The sequence below is a fragment of the Pogona vitticeps genome, chromosome 2 (genome assembly GCF_051106095.1).
Source record: "Pogona vitticeps strain Pit_001003342236 chromosome 2, PviZW2.1, whole genome shotgun sequence".
NCBI classification, from domain to species: Eukaryota; Metazoa; Chordata; class Lepidosauria; order Squamata; family Agamidae; genus Pogona; species Pogona vitticeps.
The window spans coordinates 58,786,167-58,804,593 of record NC_135784.1 but is presented as its reverse complement, the minus strand read 5'-3'; the positions used below and the strand labels follow the sequence as shown (position 1 = coordinate 58,804,593).

The 18,427-nt window shown below is 42.4% G+C and overlaps 1 protein-coding gene across 8 annotated transcripts in view; it reads right to left on the bottom strand.

Annotated features, from left to right (window-relative positions):
* The window catches only part of GRIP2 (glutamate receptor interacting protein 2), a 557,587-nt gene that overhangs the window by 7,441 nt on the left and 531,719 nt on the right, over positions 1-18,427 (bottom strand). For 7 of the 8 annotated variants that reach the window (XM_072989504.2, XM_072989505.2, XM_078385239.1 and 4 more), the window contains exons 19-23: positions 16,152-16,328; positions 11,135-11,291; positions 8,113-8,233; positions 6,281-6,520; positions 199-345 (exon numbers count right to left, since the gene is read on the bottom strand). In XM_072989504.2, coding sequence (XP_072845605.1) covers positions 199-345; positions 6,281-6,520; positions 8,113-8,233; positions 11,135-11,291; positions 16,152-16,328 — 842 coding nt within the window. The remainder of the gene's footprint in view (positions 1-198; positions 346-6,280; positions 6,521-8,112; positions 8,234-11,134; positions 11,292-16,151; positions 16,329-18,427) is intronic. The other variant, XM_020802805.3, reaches the window with a different exon arrangement.

Sequence of the window (18,427 nt, the reverse complement as noted above, 5' to 3'; positions counted from 1 at the left end):
TTCCTGGTTGAAGAAGGTTTGTATCAGATAATTGCCTATGTTCTCATTTGTTGTTCATCCCCCATGAGCTGCTGGCAGAAAGAGGGGATTTCTGCCTTCGTCATAGTTGCAAAGGTGTACTGCAAGAGGGAAAACCCTTCTGAAAATAAATCTATTCACTATAAATCCCTTTTCACTATGATAACTTGGGATGATTACCTGAAGGACTCTATCATACGGCTTGAGTCCACACTGATCAGCAGGTCCATCGGGACGGATCATATTCACATAAACACCTTTTTCCAGCAAGCCATCCGAGACACTAAATCCAAAGTCTTCAGTCTCTGGATCCTTACAGATGGTCATCTATAGGAAATGATAAGCCTCATTTAGTGTGAACAAGAAAAGAAAACAAGCCCACAAGGCACAAACCCATTAGGATTGTGAAGCTTTCACCAGTTTGGATAGTTGGATGATTGTCCTGCACATCCCACCATCGGACTGATTCTACTGATTCCTGGAGAGCTTTGAATTCAAACTCCTGATAAGTCCAGATCCCGGTATTCCACTACCACTCAGCCTGACCTGCCTTACAGGGGTGTAACAAATATAATACCAAAGAAGGAGACATTCAATCCAATCAAGCTGCTCTGAGGTCCTTGGAGGAAGGGCAGAATATAAATGCCCAGACACAAATTGAAAAAAAAAGTGAGATACTGAGGGAGGGGTTTCTTTTTAATCAGTAAAGCATCCTGATCCTTTAAAAAGAACAATACCTCTTTCATCCTAATTAGAGAGGAAGAGGGATTAAGCTAATATGCACAACAAAATAGTGCCATTCAGGCATGCTCACTCACAATGATGAAGAATCATATCACAGGGAGATGCACTAAAGAGTATTTATGGACATGGAGGGGCAATAACAGGGTGAGGGTATGCCTGTGTGTGACCTCAGGCTCACTAGGCTAGGGGTGAGCAACTTCTGCTGGTCCAAGGAACATTATTCCCAGCCTGGAATCTTGCTGGAGGCTATCTCCAGCAGCTGCAGAATTTGCTCCTGTAGAGAGATACTAAGGTTCCCAAGCCTTTTGTAAAAAGTTAAAAGAGGACATTTAAACTATCAATGCAAGAACTTCAAAATCAAGACACTACTAGTCTTCTTTCACAGTCAAATAGTATGTACTCTGGGAGAATCCCAGAAATGCTGTTTTCATTGAAAGCAAAGCATGTGCTTCATCCAGCCAGATTTCCCCCCCCCCACATGTAAGCTTTCCAAGCATGCATTTATCTACCTGGCTCCAGCTCATTACTATGGTTATTTCAAAACAACATTATTCATTAGGCAGATAACTCCCAGAGACCTCAATCTCTGCGAGAGGCTTTCGCTCCTTGGCAGTGGATAATCGGTAACTGTTACCCTCTTTAACCTCTGTCTTTTAAGAATGCACAGGATAGCAATTTTGGCTTCAAAACCCCAACATTCCAAGCAGTGCTGGGACAAGGTGGGCGCCAGGTCTTGGGCAAGAAATTCTTTACAGGGGGGATCACCTCCTCAACACCCCCATTCACTTGTTTTCCTCTTTTGGGCCCAATCCACACGCTACTAGTGTTGCACGTATACAGCAAGCCAAGAGGCTGGGCTGAAGAAGCCAGAGACACTTGGGCAATAGCTAACCAAGCAAGGAGGAGGATCAAGAAAAGAGCACCTTTTCCTGAAAGGGGACAGGGCATCGCCTGGAGATTAGATAGGATACAGAACCACAGAAAGGAGGCTGAAAAGGGACAAATAAAACCTACCTCTCCCAAAGTAGAGGAAAACAGAGAGGGCTTTTTCTCAGGCCTTGTCTGTCATCCAGGTGTTTGCTTTCTGAATTTTAATGTATAAATTAATGACTGAGGAACTCACCCTGACTTTTAAACAAGATGAAGCTTGTGATGTTTTATCAGCCAGGAAGCTGGCCATGATGAGGGACTTAGTGCTTGGCTGGGTCCTTGCTGGTTTGCCTGAACGCTATACTGTATTGAAATTAAATTGCAGAAATGGGCACAAAACAAAGTCCTGGATTCTCTCTGAATCCTCAAACAGTATAAAAGTGGCAAAAGAGGGGAAGAGGTGAAGCCTCTTTACTGAGTGGGGAGCTAACTCTTTCAGAAGCAAGTGAGTGCAGGAGAGAACATGCAGAGCAGACAGACTGACGCCCTTGGTAAGGGCAAAGAATTCATTTTGAAGAACTTGGTTAGAGGGCACAGTTTCTTTCCCCAATACAAAAGGAAATGAAGGAAGGCAGATCATTCCGCCAGGGCCGTTAAGTGAAAAACAAAACACGGCAGAGTGCAGGAAGCATAGGATCAGCACAGATGACCAACCTTAGGGAGCACTCACGGAAAGCTGCATGTTCCATGCAGGTCCTTTCAGCATGCTCTGCACAATGTTTTCCTTATTAGGCTTTTAAATCGGCCAATAATAAATGGGTAGACAGTGAGGTTTGATGGTACTTGGAACTAAATTCAAATTTCTTTTCTCCAGTACGAAAGCATAACTAAGAGTTTCTCCACCACTGGGCATATTTTGTTTTACTCTCCTTGTACTCATGACACCACTACTTTCCCACTGTCTAATACAGGACTGAAAATAGCAAAGCAGCAAGAAGGGCAAAGCAGCAAGAAAACATGTACTGTATATACGTTTCAAGTTTTTTGCACAGCATCATTGGTGAGTGGTGATGCATTTTTGTTCTACTTTACTCTGATTTGCTTCAGTGCACAATCTGCTCATGTGGACCCTACTGCTGCATTGTTCTGTGTGGATCCACATACTTTCTGGGGGTTTGTCATTAAATGGCACTCTCTTATGTATGCATTTCAATGGGTCAATCTTCAACCCTTTGTGCCCTATCATCATTCCTACCCGTTCTGTTTCCGTTTTCACTTGCAGGGTGGGGAAGGGAGGAGATTCCTGTAGTGGGACACTCATAAAGATGGTTTTGAAGCTCACTTTCCTGGTGACTCTTTTGCTCTCTCTCTCTCTCTTACTCTCGCTAAAAGAGTACTGATTAAGGGAGATGGCTCTTCCTATTCTCAATCCATAGACGAGAAATGCAAACAGGAGGAGGAGGAGGAGAAGGAAGGCCAAAGATTTGCAGTGAGCCTAGCTACTAATACTGATGATCAGCTGAAAGGCACCACAGTCATTGACTACTAAGCTAACACTGGGAGGCAAAGTCAACACTGTTATAATAGAGATCATGCCATCATACATCATGTAAATGTCTTTTGCTAAGTCGCAGGTGTTCACTGCCCACTAACGACATTGTCGCTGTGATGGGCAAAACACAAGCAGAGGAATTAAACAGCTGTAAGAGATAGCAGGGGGGCAGTTAAGAGGAAGACCGGTGATGAGGACAATACTATGGATTTCATCTGTATCTCTAGTCCTCTGTCTTTGGGGGAGCCCGATGGAAATCACAGTGTAAAATAATCTGAACATGAGCAGCGAAGGGTGCACACAGTTCACACAGGACAGACACATATTTTGCAGTCAGGTGTGGGCATGCAAACATTTAATACTGGCGTAACTCCGCCCTTGGAAGAGTACTGTTTTCCTCTTCCCAAGATCTTTCCTCTGCTATGAACAGCTGTGTTTTCAAGAAGCCCTGGGAGACAATGCCCATCCTAAGACTTCCATAGCAACGGAGGAAGTGGCATTAAATCAAGTCATGATAATAGCTTGCCCAGCTCCGTGCTGTTTATGCTGGGAGGGAGCAGCCCCAGAGGGACTCAGACAAAAGTCTTTTGCCACCCTAAAGAGAGGTGCTGTGGATGAAACATGTACGTATGTGTCGGGCGTACGCTCTGTCGCAACCTCACATATGCTTAAGCCCAAGAAACAGAACCATTCATTGGAACATATTAACCAGACAACCCACACACAATTGCTTTTCCTTCAAGCAAAACCAACATCAAAAAGGGCTTGTTTTGTGCTGTATCATTCATTAGTGTTGCTCATTCTCATGCCTAAGTTTTAAAAGGTTGTTCCTTAAGGGTAGAGGTAGGCACGGGTGGGCCTTTGAACTCATTTTTTTGTTTTTTGCTACCAAGGGTCTCCAGGAAGTGGGGGGGAGTAAAACCAGAAAAATATGAATTTGCTGGAGTCCTCCAAAAGATATTTTTGGTTTAGGAGCCATCCCACCCCTCAAAAAAATAAAAAAAACAAAAAATCCTAAAAATTGAAAAGCTCATCTGGGCACTTTTAAAAACCTGTTTACTAATTTAAAGGGCCCATACCAGCCATTTTCATGCTTCACATGGCCTGTGGCTTATCCACTCTTGCTTTAGAAGTCTTGATTCTCACGACTTCCCCATGTACACAGAGGATGTGGCCATGCTAGCTCAAGGGATTCTTGGAATTGTAACCCAAAACAAGGAGAGAGAGTGAAATAATTTGTATGGGAGGGGTTCCAATACAATAAAATAAAATGTGACTGTCAATCAGGCCAAGTATTTTCAAGCCGCATTAAAAGCAAACGATAAAACTTATTGGACTTTCCCCTGGTTCCCCCTGAGCAGCAGTAACAAAATAAAGGCCTGGTTTCTAAGCACACCGGCCAAAATCCTGTTGCCTAAGTTACACCTCTGGAAAGATGAGGATGTCACTGTCAGGAGGAGATTTTTCAGTAATTAAAAATTCTTTATTCTTTGCTTCCATCCCACAACTTGTGCGACTCACAAACAATCAGTTCCACTGTATGGAAACTGGCTTCTGCTGGTGTAACAGGATTTGGTTTAATGTTAATAAATCAAATCATCCTTTTTCCAATTCACATGATATGATCATTTTTCTTACCAATGTGCTGTCGCAATTGGATTTTTTTCCCCAGAGAAAAGATGCTTGAAAACTAATAGACTTCCTAAAAATGGTAAACGTGAGAGGTCACAGCTCAGAAGCCGCACCCATAAGAAGTGGTCATCAGATGAAACTGGGAAGGCAAAATAAAAGCGAACACGGGAACTGGCTCTTAGATTGCTCTCTTCCATCTGCCCTGACAAATCATGACCAAAAAAAAGGTCATGGCAATGCCCTCTCTGATGAGTTACTCATGCTTTGCGCAAATATAGAATTGTGTAAGACTCAGGAAACTACTTCCAAGGTAACACAGTAAATTGGTAAGTTTATAATTAATCTTCAGCTGGCTGGATAGCTCAGGGTGTTAAGTATCTGGCTGCAGAGCCAGAGGTGGGGAGTTCAGTTCCTCCACTATGCATCCCAGAAGAGTCAGCCTGGGTGACCTTGGGCACAAGTCCAGAGCACTTCCAGAAGAAGGAAATTATAAACCACTTCCAAATACTCTCTACCTAAAAAAACATATTTAAATAAATATGGGGCGCCATATTTAAATAAATATGGGGCACACAACCAACTATAATTAATCTTACCTTTAAAACCTGTCATTGGAGTGGGAGAGAGATAATTCCAATTTCACACAAACTACCTTATTAGCAGACTCCGGAATGAACTTTCTACTATGTCAATAGAAGAGTTTGATTTTTAACTACCTGCAACCTTTGGGCAGAGGCAGGGGCCATCACAAGCATGCACAGGAGGTTAATGGTTTGCATGCCATTGCTATTAAGCAAGATTAGATATTCCTGATAATATTGCAGGCATTTGTATGTTGACTCTGCAAGGCTGCTCACAGGCTTTTCAGACATGACAGTGAATGATACCCTCAGGTTACGCTCAGGATTCAAATGCTTGGGTCCCCTCCCACCAAGTAAAATGGATTTGAGCTTGACAATACAAGACATGGTGGAAATCCCCACGTTAACCTCTCTTTTTCAAGACTGCCAATCATCTTATATGGTTGGCAGATACACATCCACTTGTATGCAGTAAGAGCAAATTGGTAGCAGCAACACAGGAATTCAGGAAGCAATCTTTCCCACCCTAGCAGAAGCTGCCTGGGAGTGAATCAGGTTCCTCTTAACTAATGCTAACAAAGAAATTATGGAAAACAGCTCAGTCCCCAACAGCCACCACTACCACAAATGAAACATCTCATTTACTTTGGTCTTGTGCTTAAAAGCATCTTCTGGGTCATTTCCCCCGAAAGGCCTTTATAAAAATTGTTCAGGGTAGATGAACGTTAAAACCAGGAGTGGGTACAATAGACCTCCAATGTTGGGCTCCAGTGTCACAAGCCTTAGTACAGTCAGTGGGGACAGAGGCCGGGAATTGTCATCTGAAGGATCTGACCTTGCCCATCCTTTGGTCAAAGGCAAGACAAAGGCGATCCACACACACCTTGTGCAGCTCAAGAGGAGTGGGAGCCAAGATTTCCTGGATCTCTTCCTTCATCATCTTCAGCTCTAGATTCCTGTCATTCTTCTTGGTGGGAGTGCCGTTGCTGTTTCCCTGCCCTTCACTCGAGCTCTTGGGATTGCCTTTCCGTGGTGGGCTCAGCCCTGGCTGGTTCACAGAGTTTATAAGCAACTTGCCCCCATCAAGGCCCAGATTGTGGACACTCCCAGTCATGATGGATGCCTGTGTGGGAAAGAAAGAACAACCGTAACCCAACTAACCCCAACAGAAGAGGAGGAGGAGGAGGAGAAGAAGAAGACAACTTTGCTAAGCTGGCATGAACATGAAAGGAGTGCCTTGAACCTTAGATAGGAAACCGGAATTATGGGGGGGTAAGGATTCTTCCCCTTGTGCCCTCCTATGTGCACCGTGCAGCTCATGGGCTACCTGGAGACAGCAATGACTGGGGACAGCAGAAACTCTTTTTATAAGGGAGGCTCCCCAGGCATTTTTTTGCAATCTTCAAAGCCACCCTGGGAGTCTCCTACACTGAAAGAGTTTAAACTCTCCGTTGCTGTTTTGGTTTAAAAAAATCCCATTACTGCTGCTCCTGAAGGTTCCAAAATAATAATAATAATAATAATAATAATAATAATAATAATAATAATAATAATAATAATAATAATAATAATAATAATAATAATAATAATAATAATAATAATAATAATAATAATAATAAAAGTAAACAATTGTTCCCAAGTTTGTTGCAGTCCATGTTGGGCTTCCACATGGGGCTGGGCTTTTGTCCTCTTCTGACTTTCCTACATGAGGGAAGGAGAAGCAAAACTGGTTTGTTTTTTTAATTTTCAGCTGAGTGCACCACCAGTTTTGCTACTTTTCCTCTCTGCTCTTTGCACAGGGAGTAACAAGGAGGACTGAAGTTCTGCTATCTTCAATCTCTGATCAGAGGCGGTGTGAATTCCCTTCATGCTAAGCTCCTAGGACAGGTCTTATGCATGGATAGTTGGGAGCTTTTGGTCAGAATTGGCCCAAAGAGACATTTACAGGCTGGATGAGGAACCTTTCAGGCTGAACTGGACCTCTGTGGGTGAGGCTCCCCTCCTCTTCCCTGCCTGAAGTCTGTCCTTCTCCCATGAAATGCCCAGTACTGTGCTGTAAACATGACTAAAAAGTAATCCTTCATTGCCCCAGCTCTTATAAATATCAGGCATCTCCTCATCCCTCTTTCAAGAACAAACATAAACCAAAATGAACTAGGAGAACTTCAGCTGCCAAGATAAACAAAGGCATTCAGAAAAGGGAGGAAGGCAACACTGCTCAATACACACCTCAGACTTGCTTGCTACAAGAGGCTGTTGAATGGCCATTTTGGCCACAGCAGCAAGTCGTATGGCCTGGTAACACAAACCAGCTGTCCCTCTGGCTGAGAATGTGATCTGAGTTTTACTGCTCCAAACCTTTGGAATACAGGCACCATCCCTCCCCTTGTGGGACTATATAAAAACCCAGCTTCTCAGATGGGAAAACCTATACAAATTGTTCTGAGCAGTGGCACTTTGGACCCGACAGGCAAAAACTGATCAGGATTCACATAACTCTATGAATCAGTTGTCGAGAAGCCAAGAAGTAGAAGGGTGCTGTTGTTGCCCTCCTTGCCTGCTTGTGGCCTTCCCAAAGGCATGGAAACAAGGTGATGGACAAACAGAGCATGCTAAGGCATGGCTCTTCTTCTTATGCCTTAAGGCAGAAATTTACTAGCAGAGGTAAGCAATGGAACAGGTAGACCACTTCTGCTTTCTAAAAGGTTAATTTACCTCAATTTCTCTTAAAAGTTCAGACTGGCCGCATGTTTCCAAGTCCTCCAAAGCTTCTCCAAAAACACGCCAAAAATTATCCTCGTGGGCAGTCTCAAGGCCATTTTGGCGGTTGGGATATCTGTTGTAACGTAGGAACCAAAGATTGTCAGCACTCTTCTGGAGCAGGACGGAAGCCGCAAGGGCGACAGCAAGTGGCTCGCCAGTAAAAGCAGAGAGACTTGGCAGAATCTTCATATACAAATGCAAACAATATGAGCTTTTTTCAGGCAAGAAAAGAGAGTCCAAATACAAAACCTCCATGCACTTTCACTAACAGGGCAAAAGTCTTTCCAAAGGAAGAGTTAAACCGGTGCGGTAAATGTCACGTTCAACAGGGGAAATAAAAAGTGCCTGTAGGAAGATTGTAGGTTTAAGGAAGACGTTTTGGTGAAATAGAGAAGTAAAAGAAAAAAAGGATGCATTATGGGTAAACCAGGAGCCTCAGAGACTGTTAGTACAAAGGCGGATGGGACAGAGTTCAGATCTGAGACACAGAACACCTGAGAAAAGAGAGAAAAACACAGAGGGTAACAGACATGGTGAGAAAATGATAAATACATCAGGTCTCTGTGGAAATATATAATGAAAGAAAGATGTCTATAAAATGATTTCCCTTAGTCTAGGCAAATATTTAAACAGTCTATACTAACTGCATACAGCAACTGAGCAGGGGCCTCTCTGGAGTCCGTTCCCCTTACCTCTCATTTTCATGGGTCACTGCACTTTTAATATTTTAAATTTCTGTTGTCCCTTCTTATGATAAGTAGAAGGGAAGAGTCTCTCCTGGAGGAGTGAAAAAACTGATGCTTGTTAAAATCCACCCCCTGCTTTGCAATCAGTGGTTAAGTGGTTATATATAATGGCTAGTTCCCCATATATTATTCCACACTCAAAAATCCTGTCACGCTGTGGTGTGGCCAACAGACAGATTCTGAGATAGGTCTATTCAGACAGAACCAAGTTCCGTTCTCAATGGCTTCAGTTTAAATGACTGAGTTCCCTTGTGGAGGTTAGTGGATTCATTTGTTCCTGCATGATGTCTTCAAAAACCAATAGTTGTGACTAATTATTGGTGTAGGAGGAGTGGAGAAAGCTCTGCGCCTAGGGACACTGCATTAGGGCACTGATTGCCTGCCTTCGGAGACAGGAAGGCCGCAGGGTGCTCCTTTGCATGCACACAAGCAATCCTCACAATCGGAAATTTTGCTAGCAATTTTGCTGGTAATTACTTGTCAGCACATAATTACTAAGTGCAAGACAGCAACGCTGTGGTCTCACTCCCCCAGGGGAAGTCACTCCACTGGATGTTTTGGTGTCACTTCTGAGATCTCTACAGAGAAAACGGTAATTAAAAAATGAACTAAAGTCATATGAAATGATTTTGGAAATTCATGCCAAGGAAAATGATTGCTGTTTTAATGGGTCAACACTACAAAGAACTGTGACACAAACAGAGGGAATGTTGAGTCGAGGGTTGGGTTTTTGCTTTTGGAGAACTGCCTTCTCTTTTGGTCTTCCATCCTCACCCCCTTTCCTTCATCTCTTAAGACAGGAGAGCTCTTGAGCCCAAGGGTGCTTTTGTTTTTATGCCAAGAGAGCCAATGCTGGCACTTCAGCCTCCCACCACAAACGGCAGCAAATCTAGTGGCCTCAGGTAGCCTGGGTGCATGGCAAAGATTGAATGGTCAAAGCAAGTGGCCAGTCCATGCCTCTGCCTGGTCCAATGGAAGAGGCATGGAAAGACAGAACTGTGGCAAGCAGTTAGGAGAGCAGCAGAGGATGAGTTCCTGGGGGTATCGGGGCAAACTGATTCTGGCCACCCGGCTACCACACAGAATTTATGTCAATATCTCCCAGTCAGAACTTGCAAATTAACAAGATTAGCCTGGGCATCACCATTTTTTTCTGGTAAACAACCACCGCCTCTTTCTCCCCATTCAGGTAATTGTTTCATAACTGCCAATTAAGCACCGAAACCCACCATTCAGATTTTCCCCGAGAGGAGGAAAAGTCTGATGTGCTTCCTCTTAGCGTTATTTAAGCAGCTTCTTAAGGCAGCTGAATTTAGGAAATTATTATTTATAGTAATGCCAAGGTGAACATATGAATCAGTTCTTAGATCGGTGACACTAGGTGACTGCTGATCTGGCTCTGGTTCAAAGCCTACTGTGTGCCACTATAAGAGGAGCATTTTTGATGGCACAAAAGGATCCATGATTGCAGTAGTTGTATGCCTGCTAATAATTAACACAAAGAGAAGTAAATAAACAAAACAATATAAATTGACATTGTATGTATAAGCATACATCCTAAATTGCCTATATTACCTAGGTCATTAACATGCCTAGGAAATCAAGATAGCCTTTCAGTCGACATTCAAAAGATCAAATGCAGATTATATATTAAAAGAATTGTTATTTCCCCAGAGGATATCCTATGCTAATGAAACATGAATCTGGACCTTAAAAAAAAAAAAGGCCAGATGCTGATTTCAAAATGCTGATGGTGTTTTAATCAGCTATTTACAACTACACACACTTATCAGAATACTCTGCCATTCCATGTGCTGTTCAATTAATTTCTCAAAACCCGAGAGCACCCGGTCTCTCTACTGCGTTTCCTTTAAGTCCAAGAAGGTATAAAGAGGCCTGAATGTTTTTCAGGAGAAATTCATTTTTGTTTATGCTTAAAACTTTGGGGAAGTTTTTAAGTCAAAGTAAGTTTGGATGAAACACTACCAACAGAAAAATGTGGTCCATTCTGTATTAGCAATACAAGATTATCTACCCATTTGTGCTAGATGCTGGCTCGTTTCACAGCTGCTATCTAATAGCTAGTGGAGGGAGAGAGGACATTTCATAGCATTTTTCACCACTAACCAGCAATCCCCATCATACATAAGCATGCTCCATTCTTGCGATTCCTGGGAACGCACACTCACGTCTATACCTTCCCTAAGTTTCTTACAAGCTTAACATACCTGCTGGGCTTCTCCCAGTCATCCTCACTGAAACTGCCATCCATAAAAGGGTAGCTCTTTCTGGGGTCCCCAGGAGGGGTGCTACTCTTCTGTCGGCTGGATCTCCACTCATGAGGATGAAGAGCAATACCAACAGCCTGTGGTAAGTATGTACCTACTGAGATAGCACAGAGAGGAGAAACAAAGACAGGAAGATGACTGCCTTTTTGTGTGTGTAGATAATCAGGCAGATGCACTAAAAGAGGGAAAGGTAATACAGTACAATGGGAATATCATTTAACAGAGCAACATTGACTCATTTTTTGGTGTGGCTAAGTTAATAGACTTCCTGTATCAACATGTATTTTTCCATTTTTGGGGACAATTTTCATTGTGTGCAATCTTCAGAGCTTCTGGTCATGAGTGGATGAAAAGGAGCTATAAGAGGTTGGAGGAGATACAACAGGAGGGTTTTTTTCCCACAATTTGTTCAAGCCTCAAAAGGAAACAGAAGTCCTCTTCCAAATTCCAGTTGCTTTCTTTAAAAAGTCATTATAGCATTCATGGCTCATTTGAAATATGGTTCCGGAGGAGAGATTTGCAGATACCCAGGGCTGCCAGAAAGAGGAACAAGAGCAAATCAAGCCAGAACTATCTCTGGAGGCAAAAATGATGAAACCGAGGCTATTGGGAAAGGTTGAAGACAGCGGGAAAAGAAGAAGACTTAATGCCAGTTTACAAGAGCTGAGCAAGGCTGTTGAAGACAAGGATACTTTGGAGATCGCTCATTCATAGAGTCGCCATAAGTCAGAGGAAGCTTGACTGCATGTAAAAACAAAAACATACTTTAGAGATACACTTGTCATCAGGAGTCTCAACAAGTGCTATAAAAACTGAAATATAGCCTTGTTGGTGAACTCTGCTCCCTTACAGTGGAAAGTACCGGAAAGCAGTTCCCCTTTAACCTTTAATTCTTGTATTTGTGTATTTTCTGTAAGTCCAGGCTGATCTTTGTAAAGCCAGTCGGGGAAATAGGAGGCAATTTAGAAGTCAAAATCAGACTGGTGACATCATCTTTTTGTCCAAATTCAGACAAATCAGATTCGTATCAGGATTCAAAGGCTTGCCTATGCAAACAGTCGAAGTTTAAAATGCAGAAACTATGCTTTACAAGCAGTCTTGCAGCTTTTCCACATCCCTTACCTGCTTCAGACAAATCACTTCTATTTGTCCCTAAATGATACTATGTTACAATAGATAAGTAAACACAAATCAACAAGCAAAATGCTGAACAACACACAATTGATACAAGTGAAACACAAATAATGTGCATACTTCCTTACACAAATCAAACCAGGATTACAATAACAACGCTTGAAGGCTATAGACCACTTAAACCCATATATTACTTTACAGGTTAAAAGAAAAAAGAAAGCACAACTAAAGGAGGTCAAATGCAGTAATTCAGACAACACATTATATTTCATTTTGTTGAATCTTATCAGATGCAGTTTATGTGTTACATCATTTTATAATTGCTTTCCTTCTACCCATGTAGTTATGCCGGAACTTTTGGGTTGGTATAAACCACTAATATTAGAATCTTAGAACTGCAGAGGCTGGAAGGGACCCTATGAAACATCACGTTCAGCCCCTCTCAAGCGGGGAATCAAACTCCCAACCTCTGGTTCCACAGCCAGAGAGCTAAACCACAGCATTACCCTGACAGTTGGCTTGAGTCAGAACTCTGACCCAGAAGTCTGTGAGACAAAGCAGCAGCTATTGTAGTTTTGTACAACATGTGCATCTTAAGCAATCTGGAAGGAAAAAGAGAGTCAAATCAATAGCCCAGAAAACATTTCAACCTCTTGCACGGCAAGGAGGAAATGAGACAGCAATTCCTTGTCCTTGCCTGTGAGGACGAGACAACCAAGGCTTACATCAATAGTGGAAGCATCACAGTGGAAGGCATATTGAGGCCAGATCTCTCATGGATGGTAATAATCTCCAACATAGATTTTGCCTTTCCTACTGCTGTTGCATGCTGTGCTGTCATTTTCATCAAACCACTGTATTCAAGTCCTTTCGATCTGCACTATCAACACCGATTTACTGCAATCCAGATTCATGAAAACTAATACAAACTGTCCACTTACAGTGGTGCTACCCAAAATATATACTACAAATGTGCATGCATGCACATGCACACATGCAAGTCTGTATGTACATATGTTCATACTCCTCCCAAGGGGAAGCCATTTCCCAAAAATGATAAGAGCCAAAAACCCAAGAACACAAACTTCCCAAACGTCTGCTGAATGACAGAATGGAAAAATTCTAGTTTCAACACAATGCTGTCAGCGCCATGTTTTGCTGCCGCCTTCTTTTTCTTCTGCTTTTTCTTTGCCAAATTTTAAAAAAGGAGCTGATGTTTGCACCATCTTATAGTTCATGGGTTATTTAAGCATGTAGGTCATATTGATACCTTTAGTGTGTTTTTAATTTATATATGGTAGATATTAGATGTAGCTTTTGCTTATGGGTTCTCTTTTTCTCATAGTTTATTAGCAGGCACACATCCATTTGGAACAGAGGCCAAATGTGAGGGATTTCACAGCCATTTATTTAGCAGGTTTTGAAAAACACCAAACAAACTGTCTCAAACCAGGCCTTCAACTCCCACCTTCATAATATTCACTTGTGCTTTCTTGGAAGCCTCCTTTTGCCCTTCGGTGAACCATTGCACATTTCTACAGATACTCTCTGCCAAAGAGGCCAAATGTGACCATGGAATGATAAAAAAACTTTCATGGAAAAGGCCAAATAAAATGCCACTCATTCCTTTGAAGACAACAAAGTCCAGTCCTGCCCCCCAGAGGAATATTTGTATATATTTAATGATCATTTCTGTAACCGAGATTAAAGCGCATGCCCATGGCCACACGCACGTTACTGACAGACCCAACTCTCCTTACCGGTTATCCAAGCTTATGTGAAGAACTATGGCACCAACGTACACATTGCTGCCGACTATTAGACAGAACTCAGTCTCTTTTATAGTCCTGCCTTAGTCTAAGACCTCAGGGTTAGTGCAATACTGAGGGCTTATTGTAAGAACTGGTAATTCGTTAGGTGATAAAAGTGACCTATTCTCTTTAGAAGTGTTATCAGTGTAGATTCTAACGTCCTTATGCTCAATTATGTATAATAAATACATGTATGTATAAAAAGCATTTATACAACTCTGAGGGCATATACACCATGGCAGGTAAATCAGGTTAATGGGCAGAGGAAAGATGCCTTTTAGGAGGTCAGGGCAAAAACTGACTTGGCCTGGATCGCTGTACTCATAGCATAAGGCCTCCAGTGGCCAGTCAACACTAATGTCATGACCTCGATAGTCTATAAGGAGATACTATTTTCCCACTATGTACAGATTTAGCACTGTGGCTGAATTGTGTCCAAAGTTCTATTTGGCAATATTTTCAAAGGTTTCCTATAGTCTGACAGACCATACTGTGGAATTTCAGGGACACTCTCTAAAAATCTATGATGGGTTCCAGAAGCCTCCCGTTTTCTATTTGGGCTGCTTAAGTCCATCTAGAGCCCAGGAGGGCCTGTTCTTGCACAAAATATAGTCCACCATTTCCTTATTCTTTTTCTCAACTATTTTCCCTTCCCATATCACTGTTAAAAAACGACTCAAATGTTTCAGGCAGTGTTTCTAGCATAATCCTAAATTCCCTTCCCCACAAACCTATCCTCATTGAAAAGAATAAAAAATTAGAAATGGAAATGTTTCAGGTATTGTTTCCTGCATTCAAATTGCTTTGCACATATCATTTTGTAGTAGCATGTATACACAACAATTGTGTAAAGAAGGTCAGTGTTGTGGATGGGAGACTGAAGCTAAGAGAGAGAGAGAGAGAGAGATGAGATTTGCCCAAGACAACCAAATCATTTCATATAGAGGTGAAGCTCAAGCTGCTGAGGTCTCTTGATGCTGGTGCTTAACTGTGGCCTTGTAACAATGCTGAGAAGAGCAGGAGGAAGACGCCTTATATAGCTATTTTTCTTGTCTGAATGGGAGAAGTTCCACTGTGGGAACAGCTCCCTGGCTTTCCAAAGACGCGTCACATGTGTGTGGTTGAATGTTTGGGCAGCACATAGGCTCTTTATGAGGCCTGCAAATTAAATATGAATTACACTGTTTGTTTTGCAGAATTCAGAAGAGTTACTTTTTTTTTTACTTCAATCAGAGCCAACATAACTAAGGGGAGAAACAGGTCCAGAGCTGTAAATCCAATGAATAACTTTTACAAGTCACTTTGACAGACCTTGAAAACAACCTGTGAATTTTAATTCATTAAAATGAAACTCACCACTTCTTTGCTTAGCACGGGTGTAATGGCCACCAGTGAACATTATAAACTAATTTAACACTTTCAGTTTTTGCAAGTTTTTCACTCATTAATCTTAATCAGGATTAATCACCCTATGCCTTCTTCATTGCCAAAAGTTATTTGACACGCTAACCCCTCCAGTATCCGGTTTAGAGGGTGAAGGGCTGACTCCATCCAACCCAGGACTGAAAAAAACTCAATGGCCATTGGGGATTGAAAAGCCTAGTATGGTGAGGGAAAAGGTCCATTTGCTAACTATGAAATAAAATTCATTCTAGATAATCTCAGTTTCTGCAAGAGTACAAACCTCCCCAAGAGTTAAATCACACCGAAGATACTCCTTTGGGGGTAGCCTACAAATGTAAGGAAAACACACATTATAACTAATATTTCCCGATTACATGGTTAGTTGCCAGCAAGCACAAGAACTGCATATTGGGATGCTCTTTATCCCTCTTAGAAAGAAGTGGGATTAACTGGGAGAAATAACTGGGAGGTCCAGGAGTTCTCAGCAGTTTCATAAAATGATTGGAAGGGACCTTTCCCCTCCCCCCCTCTCAAATAACAGCCAGGTACTTCCTTCTTGTTGAAAGCTGTGCCTTCCCACAAGAAAGAAACACTGAGGGCCAACTCACCCTGGCTTCCATAACCTGCATCAATGCCAGAGCCATCCCAGGACTCCATGGCACTGTCCACGCTAGGGATAGTGGTGGAATAGATCTCGGAGAGCTTGCTCGTTTTCTGAGAGTCAGTCAGGTCATCCTCTGGGTCACTCACTTCATTCACACTCCCAGGCTTCTTGGGGTACGTCCCTGAGACCAAAAGAAAGAAGCACGTTTAAGCACATTAAGGTGTTGCAGAGGAACACTGCTAGACCCTGTGGGTTGTTTGCCACACTTATACCACTTTCGTTTCCCTCCAGATGTTGTGGGACTGCGACTCCCAGCATTCTACGCCACCAAGCATGCTGGCTAGGGCTGACGGGCGCTTCAGTGCAAGAACACCTGCAAGACCTCACGTTGCCAACACATTCTATAGCTATGGGCTACTAGTGCGCACGTTTCATAAGGTGCAGGAGGAATTGTGTTTCTTCAGATACAATAAGGTGCCCTTCTTTCCCCTTCAGCCTGTGCTTTTGGCCCAGGAGAGCTTCAAGCTACATCAGACATGAGAACAACAAAGGGCAAAAATGATGGGTTACTATCTGGATGGTATGGATTTGCCTGGAAGGAAGTCTCCTTGAAAGCAATTAGAGCAGAACTGGGCAAAATGTGGCCCTCCAGATGTTGCTGAACTGCAAATCCCAACACTCCTCACTATTGGCTGTATGAGCTAGGATTGATGGGAGTTGCAGTTCAGCAACATCTGGAGGGCCACATTTTGCCCACCCCTGAATTAAGAGACATATTTCCAAGCAAATGGTTTTCAGATTTTTATTTATTTATTTATTTATTTATTTATTTTATTTATTTATATCCCGCCTATCTGGTCGGGTCAGGACCACCTTAGTGCTAAGGAAGTGATTTATTCATTAATTATCATCACCTAGACAATTTGCTCTTTGACCACAAAACATCTCCTGGGATGAAGGCTATTCTTGAAATACAGAAAGAAAAAAATGTGGTTTCCCCAAGATTAGGATGGGTGAAGTTGCTTATGATGACTCGTTTGACATGGCTGCATCATTTCAACATGGGGAATTCACCTCCAGTCTTTTCCCTTCATGCGTTCCACACAGAGAGTGTCCTACAGAGTTTCTGTAGGGGAAGGGAAAGCCATGTGCTAGGCAGATCCTTCCTATGAAGGCAGCAGGATGTTCCCACAACAGGAGCAAGTGGCTGAGTTCTGGAGTGATCATCTTTGGAATATGAGAGCAGGTGACTCCTCAGTCTAGCCTAAGGGTGGTTCTTACAATATGGGTTTAAAAGGTAATGCAGGTTTTAAGAAAACAGAGACAAGGAATAACAGAGGTTGAAACCAGAGAGAGACAGAGAGAGAATGCTAGGAATGCTATGCTGCTTGCCTCTATCTGGGTTAATAATTTTTTTGGTTGACAAAATAGGCAAAAATGCTTTGCTTTTTCATTTTCTCCCATTTCCCCCCCTAAGCATTTAAATTTCTACCCTTCCACAGGCAAAAAGTGGAACTCATAGATAAAGGAGATGCCCTATCTTTTCCAGAGTAGACAGAGAAATAAAACACCAGGCTTCAGAAGTGACAGTGGAAGGAAAGTCTGCCTTTAGGCAAGCAGGCATTCTAATCTCACAATGGTTAGGAAGCAAAGTGGGTGGACTGCATCAGGAAAGTCCTCTGCACTGGAAGACTGAGTAAAGACAGCTGGAAATATATAGGGTTTAAAGCCATCAGTCCTTTCTAGCAAGGAAAAAAACCCTGCATGGGTTCTTTGTAATTTATCTTCACTAAAACAAAGATGATGAGGACAGAACCTTTTTCTGAACCTTACACATAAAGTTCAAACAGGATCTGAAAGAGAACTTCTCTCCTTTCAAGATTCTGGCTGAGATTTTTCGCCTGGCAAAGGAAGGATTGCTGTCGCATGGAATTTATAAAGCAAGGAACTCCACAGAGCCACAGAGTCTGCTGGGTGATGTCTGATTGACAGAGGGTTGGCAAGGAAAGAACCATATAACATTTTTCTCCAATTGGCTTTTCAGCCATTCTTTTTGAGGTGTAACGAGGCATCAAAGTGGAGCTGCTTGGAGGAGAGAAATGTTGTGCAGGAAGAAGGACTTTTGTTAGCAGCACTGACGTGATGCTCTTTACAGTATAAGATTAAAAGATTTCTGTTGCTGTTGTTGTCAAAAAGGAAGAGACAGCTCAAAATCTAATCGGTGTTACACCAGAATTTCAAGGGAGAGGGCTTGAAATCCATACCTGACAGGGAGTTACT